This window comes from Chroicocephalus ridibundus, chromosome 7, assembly GCF_963924245.1.
Source record: "Chroicocephalus ridibundus chromosome 7, bChrRid1.1, whole genome shotgun sequence".
Lineage (NCBI taxonomy): Eukaryota > Metazoa > Chordata > Aves > Charadriiformes > Laridae > Chroicocephalus > Chroicocephalus ridibundus.
Window position 1 is genome coordinate 51,055,022 of NC_086290.1, and position 17,050 is coordinate 51,072,071.

General features: G+C 50.1%; 1 protein-coding gene across 18 annotated transcripts in view; it reads left to right on the forward strand.

Moving 5' to 3' along the window:
- The window catches only part of MSI2 (musashi RNA binding protein 2), a 253,693-nt gene that overhangs the window by 146,467 nt on the left and 90,176 nt on the right, over positions 1 to 17,050 (forward strand). For all 18 annotated transcript variants that reach the window (XR_010072119.1, XR_010072120.1, XM_063342567.1 and 15 more), the window contains exon 7: positions 7,077 to 7,125. Coding sequence is in view for 16 of the 18 variants with exons in the window: in XM_063342567.1 (XP_063198637.1) it covers positions 7,077 to 7,125 (49 nt within the window). In the remaining 2 variants the exon portion in view is untranslated. The remainder of the gene's footprint in view (positions 1 to 7,076; positions 7,126 to 17,050) is intronic.

Consider the following 17,050-nt stretch of genomic DNA (forward strand, 5'->3'; position numbering starts at 1 on the left):
TTGTCTTCCCAGTCAGTGGTGTTAGCTGATGTGTGCTGGAAACCTGATGGGGACAAGGGAGGTTCTCAGCCAAGACGGTCAAAGGCAAGCTCCAAGAGTCCTCACGTAGTTTATAGCTTGATCTGAGACTGGTCAAGAGCCTTGCTTTCATCAGTGCTTTGTATTATTAATGCCAGAGAAAGAATGTATGAGAAATCCTCTATAGAGTCATCTTTAATTTGCCCCGCTGTGGAAAGCTGTTTTTTCTGGAGAGCATTAGTCATTCTGACATCCCCCTTGGTAGAGTAAGCATTGAGTAACGTGTTGGGGTTTTGCAGGAGCATTTTGAAGTCCACAAGTAGCCACTGTGCTTTTTGGCAAGCATTTGGGATGCTCTTTGCCATGTCACGGCTGGTGAGCAAGCCCTGAGATTAACGTGATTGAATGACTGTTTTAATTTCAGCCCTGATGGAGCAAAATTAGTCACAATGATATGTGTGTGTTGAATAAAATTGTAGTTTTATTAGCTATAATTGCTGAAGAAGACTTTTTAAAGACTTGACTGCTGGGGGGAAAAATTGCTAGCACTGGAATTTGTTCTTGCACAGTATGGCATTGATTATTATCACGGTGCATAATATGTCAGTCCTCAGTTGGTAACTTGTCCCTGCAAAACGCTAGGAAGCACTCGGCGAGGGACCTCACCGGGTGTCTCCAGCCCCCCGGGAAGCGCTACACAAGCTGGGAGGACGTGAACCTCTCACCACCCAGCTGGGTACCTGTTGGAGCTGTAGCGGTTCCTGCATCCAGCCCTGGAGGTCTCCACTTTGCTCCCCGGTGCGTTGGCCAAGACAGCAGCCATCAGGGTGATGGGCACGGGCGTGGAGCCCTTGAGCGTGGTGGGGTGATGGAACGGGGACCAGCCACGCTCTGGGCTGGGAGCCTGTGGTCCAGTGTGGTCACCTGGGCTGGGCCATGGGGCTGGAAACGCCACGAGGGACCAGCCTTGCAGCAAAGAGGGTGCTTTGGGTGCCTTTGGACAGGGGAGGGGGCTGTATGTGACAGAAAGAGGGGAAAAGGTTAAAGTATTTGTTTCTTTGTTTAATTCCATTGTAATCAAACCCAGAGGCCTGGTGTGGGGGAACCATTTTTCCTAACTGTCTGGCATGCGATACGCATTTGTCTTAATTTATGTGGGGGGAGGTTGTAAATCTGCAGAAGCACGTTGCTGGCGCTTAGATTTCACATGCGCATTTAAAATAATAGCACCTGACAGTTTACTAGCAGCTAAGAGGTTTTTCTGCTTCAGAAAGCAAAATATTGGAGGAGTTGTGCAGCGTGTATAAATAATTTGAGGAATTAGACCAGAATATCCAGCACGCTTTTCTTGGGAGAGCAGAAGAAGTGATAGACCTGTAAAGTTTACGAGTCAGGGGACGGAGGGGGTAGGAACACAACCCAGCTGTGTGTAGCTGAATGTCATCCTTCTGTAATTTCTTTTCTCCCAGGACCCAATCTGAATTGCCACAGCGTTCGATTACAGCGCGTTATTTCATTTGTCTGCCCTAATTCTTCTTTACCTTGAAGGGACAGAGAACGTAGCACCAAATCTGCCCGGGAGTGTTGGAAACGAACAGCACCCCCCCCCCCCCCCCCCCCCCGCCCCGTCCCCATCTGCTCTGGAGGTGTCGGAAACTCAGGTTTTGGATCGGGGAAAAACTTTCCTGGGCTGGCTGAGGAGGAGTGTGAGGCATAAAGACTGCTGTGTGTCCATTCGGGATGCTTATGGCAGTCGGTAGTTTCCCCGTGGAGGTTTTAATCAGTGAGCAAACTTGATTTAAATGGAAAAAAGAGAATTTGGAGATCTGAAATAGTGGCTGTTGTTACTCCTGTGTGCGTGCAGGCACCTTCTAAATAGACCTCAGCTTTATAAGCTCTACATGGACCAGCTCTTGGGTTGGCCAATCCGTGCAGCCATCGCGTGGCTGTAGAAATACAGATGTGAAATTTTCCAGCAAACCTCCAGGTTTGGTCCTCTCCGCTGTCGGTGGCAGCACCGTCCCCCCGAGGCTGGCGGAGTGAGTGCTGGGCCCCGCAGAGGCTCCGCCGGTGGGTGACGGCGGGAGCGGCGATGGGCTTGGTCATCGCTGGCTGCTCAGGACCGTCCCACGGAAGAGAGGGGAGTTGAAAATCCTGAAGAGGAAAGCGGGAAGAATGAATGGAGAATATTGTGTGTTCTTCTGCCAGGCTGGATCTGTTGCATTAAATTCGGAGCCTTTCTGAGTACAATTAATAGCCATTTTATTTAGGTCACCCTGGTTTTGTTGCTTTAAATGTATGCCTCCATTAAAGTGGAAGAAAATCAGTTACATTTATCTCTGTGGAGCCTTTTGTGAACTGGTTGGGCATATTTTAAATAACCCTGGGAACTGTTAGGATTATTAAAGTCTTTGGCTCCTCCAGGTTTTTTTCTTTCCTCCTATTCTCCCTTATTCCTCCTCCCAGGCAGTGATTAAAGAAGTGGTATAGCCCTTCCTTTTCTCAGAGCCCCAAGTGGGTTGAAAAAAAATATGAAATAAACTAAAGCCCATTAGTTAGGCTTTATGTAAGAAACTGGGTCTAAATTGGGTGGATATATGGGGTATGCTGGGACAGAGGAGAAGTCTGTTGGGCTTAAGTCACCATTTGTAACTGGTATTATCTGGTAAGTCTCTTTATTTTTTATTTACCTTAAGTGCTAAGACTGCGTTCATTTTGTAATACGCTCTCATTTGATGTCGATAATTAGTTCAAATCAATCAGCTCCTTTAAGCCTCCATATTGAGCCGTACTACATCTCAAAAGAGAGAGAAGTTTTTGGCTTGCCAGGAGCTTTGTGAGTGGGCCGGGTGGGACGTGGCTCCCTGCTTGGTGGCTCAGCGTCTGACGCCTGCACTGGGGAAATTCAGCTCTTTGCTGGTGCGTAGTTCTTCACCGTGCCCAGAGAACATGCGTACGGCAGGTCACTGCTGGTGATGGGGCTCAGCTGGCGGTTGGGGACCAGCGCTGGGTGGTGGGTGACCAGTGATGGTTGGTAGGGGACCAGTGCTGGGTGCGCCCGGCCCAGCCTGGCAGGTGGCGATGGATCTTCCAGTCCTGTTTCTGTCCCCGGAGAAAACTCCTTTTTCTTGTGTAAGCAAGGTGCTAGTTGCATGTTTTGAGTTGAAACCTGGAGAACTTGCCGGTCAAGCATCTTTACAATATTGGGCCAACAAGGGAGCCTCAGGCTGAAGGAGGGGGTTAACTTTTGGACGGTCACAGCTCCTGAATGTACTTGAGTTTCATCTCTGGGTTTGTTTTTTTTTTCCTTTGCCCTGAAATAGGGATCAATTTGCTTACTACAGAGTTTACTGCCGGTTACCTTGACTGTGTCCGTTATTTCTCCTTGATGAAAACTTGAACAAGCCGCTTGTGTTTGATTCACAGAGAACCGTGAGAAACGGGCTGTGTGTGTGAGGCAGTGTGGTTTTCTCATTCTATTCAGCCCTTTGTATATTCAAATTCTTCTAGTTTCAGTTCTTGCTGTTCTGCCAGATTTCCATACCATTGATGGGTTTTCTGAATTAATAAGTTTCTTTCTCCCCCTCCCTCCCATACCCTCGCCACCTTTTTGCAACTGGTGAAAAGTTTTTCTAAGCGCGCTGCCCTCTCCATATTGATTTTCTTCTCTTGCTTGTCTAACCCGCTCTTAGATGTTTTATTTTGCAAAGCGTTAATAGAATTTTCCTTTTGCCATTGCACTTTATCTATTCAGGAGGTTTCAAGAAGTCTCATTGTGTCACCGGACTATGGAGGAAAGAGGCTATTCTTCTGTTACAATGGCTGCCCTAAAAAATAACACGGGGTGGGGTAAACTCAGAAAGGGCAGAGACGGAGATAAAATGGTCTGACCTTAGGAAACAGAAAAGATAACCAATTAGACATTGTTGAAAGGGCACCAGCTGGCTTAAAGAACACCCCACTGATTATTTTTTCTTAAAGGCGTGCTTGGTCCACATCTGAAGCAGGGCTGCGGAGCCACTTCCCCCCGTGCGGGTTTCCAGCTCTGAAGCGGCGGGGCCGACCCCGCCATCGGTTCTCAGCCCAGAAGTCAGTGCCGCTGCTGGGAGGGATGCAGCACCCACCTCCCAGGCACCCGCAGTCCTTGGGGTCCCTGCTGGCGTGCTGGAAATCGCCTGGATTAGCACACGCAGGCTGCGTTTGTTACTGCTAATAAGGATTTATTTGCATAAAAAAGATCTCTGCCAAGATCATCATTCCAGCGAAGCGGGGCCTTAGTACACATGGTACAGACCGTTGTTTGCTCAGAGGAGCGGTACCTCGTGGCTGAGATGACGTGTCACATTGTACTGGTGGGAGAGGTGACCAAAACTGCAGATCCCCAGCAAGACCAGAACCGGACCCAGAGCCCCCTCAACCCCTCCAGTGCCTGGTCCCGTGCCAGGACCTGTCCCTTCTCTGTCATGGCAGCACTTGGAGGAGCAGGATGAGGTTGCACAAGACGTTCCGACCCATGGTGGTGGTGCTGCCAGCCAGAGCTGAGCCCCGAGAGTGGGTTTTGTACCCCACAGCTCAGGCTCCAGCCTGCTGGGAGCCGTCGGGCTGAGACGCGGCCATGCTAAAGCAGGGTTCGGGTCGTGTTGTGCATCATCTCGTGTCTCTTCTCCCCTGACGGCAGTACAGACAGCCTTTTGCAAGTCCCTGGTGATCCATGTCCTTGCAGGAGGAGGTGTTATTTTGAAAAGCGTGGATCCGGCCAGGAGAGCCTGGGCCCGGCGGCAGCCCCCGGGTCGGGAGACAGAGGAGCTCCCTGGGTTGGTGGGATCTGTGCTGCCGTGTGCCCGAGACCGCTCTGGGCTCTGGTATGGGCTTTGAGGCAAAAAGTTTATGCTGGAAGAGTTGCCTGTTAAAAATTCCATGACAGCGGTTGGTGTGGGGACAACAGGGTGGTCAGCACGGTCGTGTGGACCGAGGCAGGGGAAGCCGCGATGCTCTAGCAAACAGCATTAGGTGCGACATGTAATTTTTGTTTCCAGTGAGGCCAAGACCTGTGAGAATGAAAAATAAAGCTTGCTGTGCAAACGTAACCCTGGAGCAGAGATAAGCGGTGGTGGTAGGGTGAAGGGCAGCTCTGTCCTTATCTGCCTCCTGGTATGGCTCATATTTGCGTGTTTTCTTCCTTGGAGTGAAGAGAGACAGCAGGACAAATGGCTCTGTGCTTAATGGGGTTTGGATTTTTCAGTGCATCAGCACCTTTAAGTCTCATTCAAGATGGGTATCAAGGAGGCATGCTGTTCTCCACCATCTCAGGCCATTGCTAGCACATTTTGCAAACCACTTTGACTGAAAAAGTTAAGAGCAAGTTAACCAGAGACAGGTTTTTGGATGTGTTTAGACATCGTGTAAGGTTTTGCTGCAGTGTGGTTTTTTACTATCTCCTAGAGTGTATTTCAGTCCCGTGGTTGAGAGAGGTTCATGCTGTGTTTTTACCACCTTCCCAAAACGTGTCTCTGCCCAGCCAAGACTGAGGTTGTAATTCTGCACAGAAGTAGGCTGGATGTGTGTCCCCTGCACGAGAGGACCGCAGTCAAACTATACTCCCTGAACTGTGAATTTTATCTAGGTGCCAGCTTTCAAATCCTGCTGTAATTCCGGGGTCACGCTAAGGCAGCAGAAGCTGTCACAGCCACCCAAAGTGGTCCCACCTTCCCATAGAGCGCTGCTGCTCTGCCCTCTGCAGCAGCCCGGCCCTTGGGGCAGCGCAGGCGTTGGTGTGGCCGTGCTGGGAAACTGATAGGGCTTAAAACCTGGAAGAGAAAGTGCGGCTCATTTTAACCCGGAGCAGTTCCCTGGCTTGATCTGCCATGCAGCCGTGTTGGCAGAAAGGGAGAGATGAGCACAAAGTGAGCACGGGCAGTTGGGGTGAAAGGTAGCACTGTGTAAGGTGAAGAGAGCGTGTAGCTGCATTGTAAATCACTTACCTAAAATAAATCATTTATAGAAAGCCAGAATGCAAGAACATGGAAATATCATAAAAATTACTTGGGGGAAAAAAAACAACTAAAAACCCCCCAAACAAACAAAAAAACACCAACCCCACCCCTCAGACAAGCAGTGGAGTCCTTTAAAGAACAAAACCTTTTATTTCAAGATCTTCTCCCTTCCTGCAATGTCTTCTGCAATTTAGCGGTGATACAGGTTTCCATCAGCCCCTAGTTTGCAACGGGGAATAGCGAGTCTGTCATTTCTTTTCAGAAAGATTGCCCAAGACGTTTCCTGCAGCACCGACCTGCCCCGGCTCCTGCAACCTCCGAGCAACAGTTTAAAATGTGATAATGCTGGAAAATAAACCCCAGCACAACATCCTTCTAAAATAAGTGTAAAATTTTAGGTGTGGCTGCACAGATTAAATGGAGGTGGAATAAATCATGCAAATAGTAATGAAAGTTGAAAGCAATTTGGTTGCACTTCAATACGTTTCATCAGTCATCTCTCTTCTGAAGTGGAAATGCCAAGCCTGATGCGAATTAAACTTTCTCCCTCCTCCCTTTCCCCTCTTTCCTCTAGCTTTTCAAAAGGCCTTTGAAAACCTCTGAATACCTTTCTTGGCTGACCAGATTTTACCCTGCTCATACTTCTTGAAACCTCCTAATTCTCAGCCAAGACAGTGACTCTAATTTGGAGAGGTCATGGGCTTCATTTGCATCCATGATTCCTCCTTATCTCCTCCAAAAGGGAAAGAGGCTGAGATGAGGCACAGCCAGGGGCTGACGAGAGGTGGAGGAGCTCCTTAGATATTTGGCTTTTTAGGGCAACGAAACTTTTAATGTTCGCTTTTCCGCTTTAGGATCAAATGCCAGCTAGGACGTGGCTTGAAAGCAGCAGATTCCTAAGGGAAGAGCTGACTCGGAGCAAAAGGAAGGAGATGTGATGCATCGGTTGTGCCTGGGCTGAGGCTGCTCCTGCCTTGGTCTCCCCGTCCCGGTTTGTCTGTTGTGTCTTTGCAAACCGTGCAGGCGATGTGTTAAAGCGTGCATCTCCCCTCTTCTCTCTTGCAGGTAGAGGACGCCATGCTTATGTTTGACAAGACGACCAACAGGCATAGAGGTAAGAGAGAATGGGAGCTCAGACATCACATTTTGTGACAGCTTCTGCATGGTGACCACAGCCAAAAATCGGTGTCAACACGACGAGCCAGTGGCTAAATCCAGTGGTGCTAAATCAGCAGAGCCGTTTGTGTTTGAGATGGCTCCCTCGGTCCGGCAGGTGTTGCAGAGGGAAGGCCGTTTGACATGTAATGCCACATGTCACGTGGATTTTCTTATTAGAGGTGGCTTCTCTGGTCAGCCTAATGACTTCTCTTTGGGAGGAGCATTGTCAGGCTCTGTGGTGTCCCTGGGGAGAGTAAAGCCCAGGAGCTGGTGTGGTGAAGCTGCGGGGAAGCAGAGGGTGGGTACCAGGGTGGCTAGCATCAGATGAAGCTGGGCATAAGGAAATCAAGGTGCCAAACCCCTCCGCTGAGGTTTCAAGCGTGCTGGAGTTCTGGAGCTGGGAACTGCTTGTCTTCCAGTGACGTAGCTCAGAATAAGCAGGATCTCCAGAAGAGGAATTTCCCTTCACATATTTCACGAGAGAGACAGGGTTTCATCACTGCTTGTACAGTTCTGTGAAAATGAGCTGAGGATTATTTTCAGTGTTATGGCCATTCCCTTCAGTGGAAATAAATGATGCTCCGCTGTCTCTGGGCGAGTGGTTCACGTTATCGCTGCAGCGGAGACGCCGAGCTCCGGGCAGAGCGCAGCCCAGCTGCTCTGTTCGGCTGGGGGGAGTTCAGTGTACCTGGGCTCTCATGGTGGCCCCAGACACTGCTCTGGGGTCAGGCTGCTCTTCCCTTCTCTCAGAACAAGACTGATTTTATGCCGCCAGTCTCCCTGCTTTAACACGGCTGTGTTCAGAGGCCGCGCAGGAGCCCAGCACAGCCCAGGGCTTGGGAGCGATGGGAGCCTGGGAAGGGGAGAGGGGAGCTGCTGGAGTGCTTGGCCACTGCCGCCTGCCCTCCTCTTCATCTCCGGGGCAGGAGACCTGAGCTCCCTGCGCTGTCGGAATTATTCACTGCTCTGATATTTGCCTTAACAAGGAACTTAGTGCGTGCAGATGGCTGGGTGAGTCAGGCAAACCTCCAGGATAACATTCCCTCCCTCCAGCAGTTCTCTCCCAGGCACCGATCCCTCTCTGAAGTCAGGGATCGTAGTACCCTGGAAAATTCAGCGGCAGTGAGCAAAAGACCTGCCTGGAAAGTTAAGTTCTTCAGAGCCAGGGAAGGCAAGTGAACAGCCAGTGCCCATCAGTTTTGTAACAGGAGCCAAGCGTTCAAAACTCTTACATAGTTTGGAAAATTCAGGCCCTGACAACTTGCTTTTATATCCAGGGAATTTTCCACCTTTCTCTTTGCAACCACCCTTAAATGGGCCATAAATACCCTTCTCCATTCAGGACCTTGGCACGTTGTTTCTTGCGTTTAAGGGCCGTGTTATGTGGTGCTTTTGTGCTGGGCGCGTCCCCTGTCTGACATGGTTTGCTGGGCTCCAGGAGTACCGGGGGGGCTCCGATCCCGGCAAGGCACGGACTCAGCAGATTTGGCCCCTGTGAATGTGTTTCGGCGAGTCTGCTGCCTGCCTCTGTTTGTATTCCATGTTTCCTTCTCTTAAACTGTTTCTTAACCTGGCCAGTGCATCGGATGGGCTGTTGGTGCATCCTGTGTTCCTCTCCATGCCCCGTCCTTTTGAGGCTTTTCAGCCTGATTTGCAAGTCCCTGACGTGCGGTTTCGTGTCTCTGCCTCTGTCACCCCTTGGAGCAGGGCTCTGCCATCCCTCTCCGAGGGCGCAGGAGACTTGAGGCTCAGGGGGCACCAGGGGGACACCTTGTTCTAGTGGACATCAGCCTGTCCTGCAGCACATCTGTGGCCCGACGGCAGGGCTGGGTCACCCCAGCAGTTGCCTCGTCCCTGGGTAAGGGCACTGCTCCAGAGACAGGGGAAGAGTCTTAATTTGCTGAAATGTCCCAAATCCTGGAGGTTCGTTCCCACCGAGGCTCGCAGCTGTGCCTGCAGCAGTGGTCTCTTCAACGGCTTCTGCCTGCCTTGACTGGGCTCCGCTGCCAGGCTGGGCAGGAGACTCTGCAGGGACGTTAAAAGCAGAGCAATGTGGTGTGAGTCCTTCCTTTGCTTCCTGCGAGCAAGATGCTCCTCTCTTCCCCGCACACCTCAGGGTGATCCCCCTCGGTCCTCTGCCGGCGGCACTGTGCTGCTGTAGGCGCTTCGCAAGGCGCGAGGGCAGCGGCGGTGTTTGCGCTCTGCTCTCACAGCTCTGCTTCAGCTCCTCTGCGCTGGAACCGCGCGCTGGGGAGCCCTGCTCTCAGGTGTGAACCTGACCGATAAGCCCCAGGGGACGGATTCCTCTCTCTAAAGCATCTTTCCCCCATCTTACCTGGAGAAAAGGTCTGTAACCACTGAAGTTGAGGGCTGCAGATGTGGGGGGCACCTTAGCTGCCATGAGACCTTTTGTTTTTTCCACAAAGGGCTCCTTCCCCACAATGTGTGTTGAAGACAAGAGGCAACAGGTCTTCCTTTTTTTCCCCAGGAATTCTGTGAATTTATTTCCTTGGTTAATTTTTTTTATAGCCTGATTTTTTTACAGGCAAGCCATAACATTTCTCTTTGCGTTGGCATCCCTGTGTAAGCTCCTAGATGAGATCTAAGGGGGGAGGAACTAAGGCTAAATGCCGTTGGAGGTGGTGTTACCCGCACCTCCCGCGTGCTCCGCTGGTGTCAGGCTCCGGACCCGAGTCTGTCCCGCTTGCCTGTGCCGTCCGGGGGTAGGGTGGGCTGGAGCCCCCCTCCCTGCTCTGGCAAATACGGGAGTTCTCTGGCTCCCGGGAGGGTCAGCTCTGTTTGTGCGGCTGTTTCCCAGGGAACAGGCTTTACCCTTTTGCTGGGTGAAGGACAATGCTGCTAATTTGCTGGGATTAGCCAAAATTCCTTGGGTGAAGCCCAGCCAGTGCCAAGGGGCTGTGCTGCCAGAGGGGCATGGAAGTCTCAGCTCCGGGTCTTTACTCTGCCCAGTCCAGGTGGAAGGAAAAAACAAGCGTAAAAGGCAGGGTAGAGTCAGCTTCATCTTCACACTTGAATTTATCCGGTCTTTTTGGACAATTTTTCCTTCTCTGTGCAGGTAGCTTCCCCTAATCAGGCTAATAAACAGGCCAGTGGGCCGTTGCGATGAAGTGGGTTCTGCCGCATCGATCGTATATAAAATCACCTCAGATTTTACAAATTGTGACATTCTGATTGTGTTGGAAACATGTTTAAAATGCAGTAGCGTGCAGCAACAGTGTTAATGGCAATTCTTAAAACCACTTGCGGGTTGCAATCTGTATCTTCAAATTAGCCAAGGGAAAGAGAAATGGCAGATAAAATATCCGTTGTGGTTTTCTGTAGTTAGTCTATGCCTAGAATAATCAACGTAGGCAAGGGAAAGGGAAAGTATTAAAATTCACTCCCTACTGCTAGAAGGCGAGATGAATTTCCTTGCAAGCAAATTGAGAGTATTTGTTGACATAATTCTGGCACGTGTGCGTTACTCCTGTGTGCGTTTTGCGGTAGCGTGGAACTCGCCCGCACCCAGCACCAGCTCCCGCCGGTTACTGGAAACGCGGAGATTTAACCGGACGTAGTAAGAGGGATTTTCAAAACTGCTCATCGTTGAACAGTTTTATTAATACCTTGGGAAGGCTTGAAAACCCCACCCAAAATAAAACTTAATGCCTTGCCAATAGAGCACATAACTTTTATAACACTAAAAATGTCATCGAGCTAACCGCTTTGTTGCCTCTGCTGGTGTCTTTTTCTTTTTTAATGTCCAGCTATTCCTGGATGTTCTCTCGGGAAAATAAGACTCAGAGCTATTGCATTTCATGCCTATCTGTCTGGCAGGCTACAAAATCTATGAGTGTTTAATTGAAGGAGTGGTTCATTTTTGGAGTGTTGTAGGTAAAATAATCCCTAGCTTCACTGGGATGCCGTGTCTTCTTGCGAGGGTTCTCCTTGTGTCTTGGCCACTTAGTTGTGATAGTGGGCACGCAATGAACTGGCGCTTAGATGGCGAATATCTCTGGGTCTGCTTTGTTAAGATGCCATGTTATTATTTTTTTTGAAAGAAAGTGCCGGTAACCCTCTATTTCTGTACCAGGGAGTAAAACCACACAAAAAGTTCTCCAAAGACTCGGGAAGATCACTTTCATCGCTTTCTTCACTGCCTAAAATTTCATAGAGCTGAAAATTACTGGGTCAATCTTGAAAGGATTTAGTAATTGGAAAGGAAAAAAAAAGAGGGTGGTGTTATTTTGTTACCCTTGCAAAGTGCAGATAAAATCTGGAGTTCAGCATTAGTTATTGATCTTCGGGGTTGGAGGGAGCCTGGCAAGATGATGATGTCCTTCTAACTTCATTATGGCCGGGAGCTCCAGCAAGCATCCCGATTCTGCCGAGCGAGGCGAGCAGCCGGGGCTGGCCGGGGCCGCTGCCTTGCCCTTGTGCTTTGCCTGAGCTGGGCGATCCCCAGGCCCCGGCAGCGGGAGGTTTTGTTTGTTCAATCCAGCAAAGCGGAGAAAAAACACCGTGTGCCGCAGGCTGCTGAGGAGGAGGAGGAGGGAGGAAGGGTTAGATGAAAGGTGGCCGAGCCGAGGGGTGCGGGAGCAGCTCAGCCCTGCCCAGGCTGCGTGCCTCGTGTGGAAAGGAGCGTCTCCTGGTAAATTTGTTTGGCAATTCCCCTTTCTTTCTGCAACTGTTAAGCGTGTGGGTAGAGATGAGTCCAGAGAAGGGTGTGTGTTGGTTAGTTATCCTGATGGGATGCTCTCGATCACAGCTTCAGCTGCTCTCCACCAGCGTGTACTGGTTTTGTGCTTGCCCGCAGCTCCAGAAGCTGTCCCCGCCGTGCAGCACGCCAGGCCCACGGCTTCAACTTGCAAGAAGACAAATAGAGACTTTGAGTGATTGAATCCCCCAAGCTGTAATTGCCGGTATTGAATGTAATGCTATATGTTTTTCAAAGCCATACAGCCCTTAGAGTTATTTTCATATCAATTAACTCTCTCACACGGTTAGGAATGGCAGGGGACAGAGGAGGGAAGTGACAGCATGTGATTTGGACTTCTTTAATCTTAAAACTAAACAAAATTAAAGAAAAGCAGGCTGTCTGTTTGATGCAAACAATATGTCCTAGGTGTTAGGGGTTAAAACATCTCCAAGAGACAGGCATTGAGCGTGACAGAGCTTTAAAATGAGTTGGGTTTTTGCGGTTGTTGTGAACCTCCCGGTTGTTTCCCCTGCCCGCGGCGAGGGCGCTGCGGGCAGGGCTGGGTGTCCTGGGCTGGGGTGTCCTGGGCTGGGTGGCCCCTCCGTGCCTGGATGAGGGGCTGGATCCCGGGAGAGCATCGCTTTGGCTCGGCAGATGAAGCAGCTCCCCGGGGAGCTCCGACCAGGCTCTGTCCTGGAGCGGGGCACACTGAGACCCCCCCACTCCATGGGCTGGCACCGCAGCAGCCTTCTCCTAGAGACGAGGAGCTCCACAGCCCTGGGGAGACCCCTGTGCCCATGGGTGGAGAGCTTTGGGTTTGATCTAAACCCACAGAATTCAGACGGAAAGATTTGTGCACCTCATGCCACCGAGACCACACGCCGGAGCGGGGTCTGCAGGTCCTTCCCACGTTCTCTGCTCTGGGGAAGGGACGCGGGGGTCCTGCTTTGTGTTTGCACCATCCCCAGCCAGCGGATTTCAGTGCATAAAAGTAATTGTCCAGGTGGAAGCAGTTGGCATAATGGTTGTATTTATTGGAAGAGACAGGAGTGATGTTGTTAGTGAGATATCGTCTGTGCCTTGGCAAAGGATGACGCTGTTCTTAGGAGAAAAATAGCCTTTTGTGTTCTGTCCGGCTGCCAAAACCTCAGTTTTGTAGTTGTCCTCTGAAGTTATAATTGACATTTTTATAGATGAGATATAAATATAATTAAGAGTCGCTGCAATTACTTGTTTATTGCCATCTCCCTCAAGTAAGGCGAGGTCATGTGCATTTAAAAACACATCCCCAGGCAGTTTTGAGTAAAGAGTATTTAAAATATATAGGAATAATTGCCTAATTTGGTCATTTTCAGCGTAGCTTTTCTTGGCAGCAGTCTGGCGATGCTGAGCGTTTTGAGGGCAGCTCGGTGGGATCCTTTTGCCTGCTCGCATGGTCTTGCTTTTAGAAGGATGGGGCTGAGGGGAGAGCTGCTGTTTGGGCAGGTTTCATCCATAGGATCCTGGAAAAGCATCCACAAACACGGTGGCGGTATTTTTTTTTAGAGCATAAAGTGCTTTAAGGGCTTTGGATGAAAAGTGTGACATAAGATATAAATGGAGCCAGTATTATTGTTATTGCTTTCCTAGATGAGACGGGCTTTTATTCCCTTGTCAGTTTTATCACTTCATAAATGGGACTCCAGAGAGTGCCGTTGTTTTGAGGGAAGCGCTCGCTCGGCCTCGCCGCTCCCTCGCCAGTGAGATTCATCCCGAGGACCTGGGCTTTGCAGGACTTCGGGAGAGAGACTTTAACCCCTGGTGCACAGAGATGCGGAGTGTTCATCTTCTGCCAAAGGCACAGAGCATCCGAGGGAGGAGTAGCTGCAAGCAGGGTTTTTTTTTTAGAGTGCTTTTTAAGCAAATATTTGCTTCAAAACTTCACGAGAGCTGGGAAGATTCATTAGTTAATATTATTTACCATTTACAGCCCTATCAGTGAAAGCGGTGATGGCTGAGCGATAATACTGTCAGTCATACCTATCTATTTAGATTGCAGCTATGACATGTGCCATATTAATATTTTATGTGTGTGTGTTTTTAATATTACATCCTCACTTATAAATATTCATGTCATAAAACACAGTAACGGCTGCAAGGCTGACGAGCAATATTCACATCTTTGCTCCACGTCGTGAGTTCACCTCCGTCGCGGCTGGAGCCGAGGTAGGAGCTGGGACGGCTGCGGCTGCTGAGATGCGGCGTGGGGAAGGGGCTCGTGGCTCCCAGGTGGCCACGTCCCACCAGTTTTCCATTTGGCATCAATTTCTCCCTCTTGGCCTCTGTGTTGGGCAGTGGGGACGGTGAGCGTTATCCCTCCGGGACAGGGTGGCAGCCGCTGCCGGGGTGGTGGCTTTTGCACGGCGACATGCCGGTGGCCCCGGGCTCGACAGGCTCGGTGCTGCTCCCTACTTCGGTGTGAATAAACACAAAGCGAAAAGGAAAAGCTGCCAGTTCTTGGATCCGTCTCCCTTGTCTTTTAATTTCCTGGCCAGCGCCTATTGCTGCTGCATCAGGGCACCTTACGTGAAGTGTAAAAATAAATGCATTCAAGCCAGTGTGAGCCCGCATCCCGGTAGACTCTGTTTCAGAATAGCAAATAAGGCTCCTGGCCACGCTTTTCAAGGCGATTATTGAACGTCTCGGGTGGTTACAGTCATTCTGCCCCCAGCCTCATGCTGGATAACGCCACCTGAGGCTTGGAATAATTGCCCAGCTATGTACTGTCTGTCATACCTTATTGCTTAATTTTATACCAGTAATGAAAATTACATCCAGAGGAGGAGAAAGAGCGAGCAGCTGCTCTGGCCGGGACGCACCGAAGGAATAGATGTGTGCAAACGCTTGCTCTAAAGAAGGGGAGAGGCTCGGCTCGCCAGCAGCACTCAGGAGATGGCTTGACATTTTTATTTTCTTGTTTAACAAACAAATGCAATAATAGTAAGAAAAAAAAAAATCCCACCAACCTCTGGTAAAGGTTGCAAACGCAGCCCAGCAATTAGTTTGGAAGTCTCCAGTTACACAATCAGACTTTTAAGGTAAATACCAACTTAAGAGTATGTTGTAAAGGACGGTAGGTTCGTAAAACTCATTTGTATCTTGTCTTCATAGCTAACGTGTGTACTTAATTCCCTCTGCCCGGAGGGAGAGCCCTACGCAGCCAGACCTTCTTGACCGTCTTAATTTCTCCACCTCCTTTCGACCGGCCCCAGTCCAGGTGGTGACCAGAGGAGATGCTGACCGAGGGGCTCGGTCCCGGGTCTCTCCCTCTGCACAGGGGGCGAGGGGGGGGCAGTGTCCCCGGTGGCCAGCGCTGGGCCACTGACCGCTCTGCAAAGGGGGTGTGGGGCACTAACCGGTGCAGGAGGCGATGTCCTGCTCTCATTCTGTGATGGAAACGGCTGCGGGAAGGGAGGATTGCAGCCGGAGCGTAAAACCTGCAGGAAGGAAGAGGCGTGCAGGAGGAAATGCAGCATTTTCCGTGGCATCTGCATGCAGAAGACGTTAAATACCTTTTCAAATTATCAGTTAGGCTTTCTGAAATTGCTGGGGTGCAATAAATGGAGGCTTTGCAGGTCACCGGAGGCTGATACCCAGGTGCCTCTGAGGGGAGAGCGGAGATGCAGAAAGATGGGAGATGGCAGCGTTGGTCTCGCAGAAGGTACCTGCGTGGTGTCCAGGCTGGACGTAGGCAGGAGCACGGGCAGGAAACCGGGCATTTCCTTCCTGCAGAACTGTGGTTAAGAGTCGCTGCCTTTAAAAGAAAAATCTTCCCATTTGCTTCATGCTGAACAGTATCAATAACTTACTGCAATTAGACTACAGTCGTATTGGAGAGTGCAAAGTAAAGCAGTAGAGCCTTCTCATCTCTGAAAGGTTCTTCAGGAAACGTGAAGCAAGAGTTGTGCAAATATTTAAGAACTTTTTTGAAATGATGATAATAGTTTTGTTACACTTGTGGAAAGTGGGTACACGTGAGCTCTGGCGGGATGAGTGCTTGCGTTAGACAAGGTGATCTTCCCCTTTGAAGCTGCGTGGAGAAGACAGTGAGGTCATTTTAATACGACTTCAGTTTGCCATCTTTATTGTCACTGCTGAGCCACCGGTTTGAGTGACAGATAAATTAGCAAAAATCCTGATGATCTGTGAATGGAAAGAAACCCTAAATGCCGTGAATAAGTTCTTGCTTATGAACCTACTCAGCTGATGAAACCAAAACCCCTTTTGCTTCCCAGAATGCAGGACCGACGTGATTAGCAGGTAGCGCTTCAAGTCTTGTGGGAATATTTGAAAATGTTAATTGAGGAAAGGCCAGAAACGGGAGGAGAACAAAATGCAACATTTACATAGAGGGGCAGTCTTAATACAACGAGCAGAATTAAAATCAGCGTGGTGACCTTGAGAAAAATAGGCAGCTACTCACAGCGTGCCCAAAAATGTGATAGGAAAATATTGAGACACTGCTCAGCTTTCCCTCCCTGGTGCGTTGGTTTCTTTTCCCAGTGGACGGCCGAGAGCAGACTGGGTGAGTCCTCTCAAATATGCATTGGGGGAGGGAGGGGGTGTGCACTTTTTTTTTTTTTTCTATCTGTGCTTTGTATCTGCTGGTTTTGATAATAAAGCTTTTAGAGCACTTTTACCGAAGGTGAGGAGGACGTTCCCAGCAGCCTGGGGAGGCTGAGAGATGGGGAGTCACCGTCACTTGGTGTCCCCGAGAAGGGGCCGGTTTGTCCCCCGACGCAGTCCCTGGGGTAAAGCACCTCCAGCAGCTGCCACCTCGCTCGCGCCTGGGACACGGATGCTGCTGAAGCCTTTAATTCATTCTACAAGGTCGTTGCTGTAGGTAAAGCCTCCTGGTGACCTGTTTAAACAAACAGATAACACATCCCCCATCCCCAAAATCTTGAGATTCAGCAGAAATGTGGGTAACACAAATGATGCTGGTAGCACAAGGGAAGGTTTTACCCCTGAGCCTGCTGTTGGAGCGGGCTCTGCCGCGCCATCTCTCCTTGCTGTCCTCGCCATCCCTGCAGGCGTTTAAAATACGGGCAGACACGATGCTGAGGGACATGGGTTAGTGGTGGGTCTCTCAGAGTTGGGCTGATGGCTGGATTCGGTGATCTTAAAGGTCCCTTCCAACCCA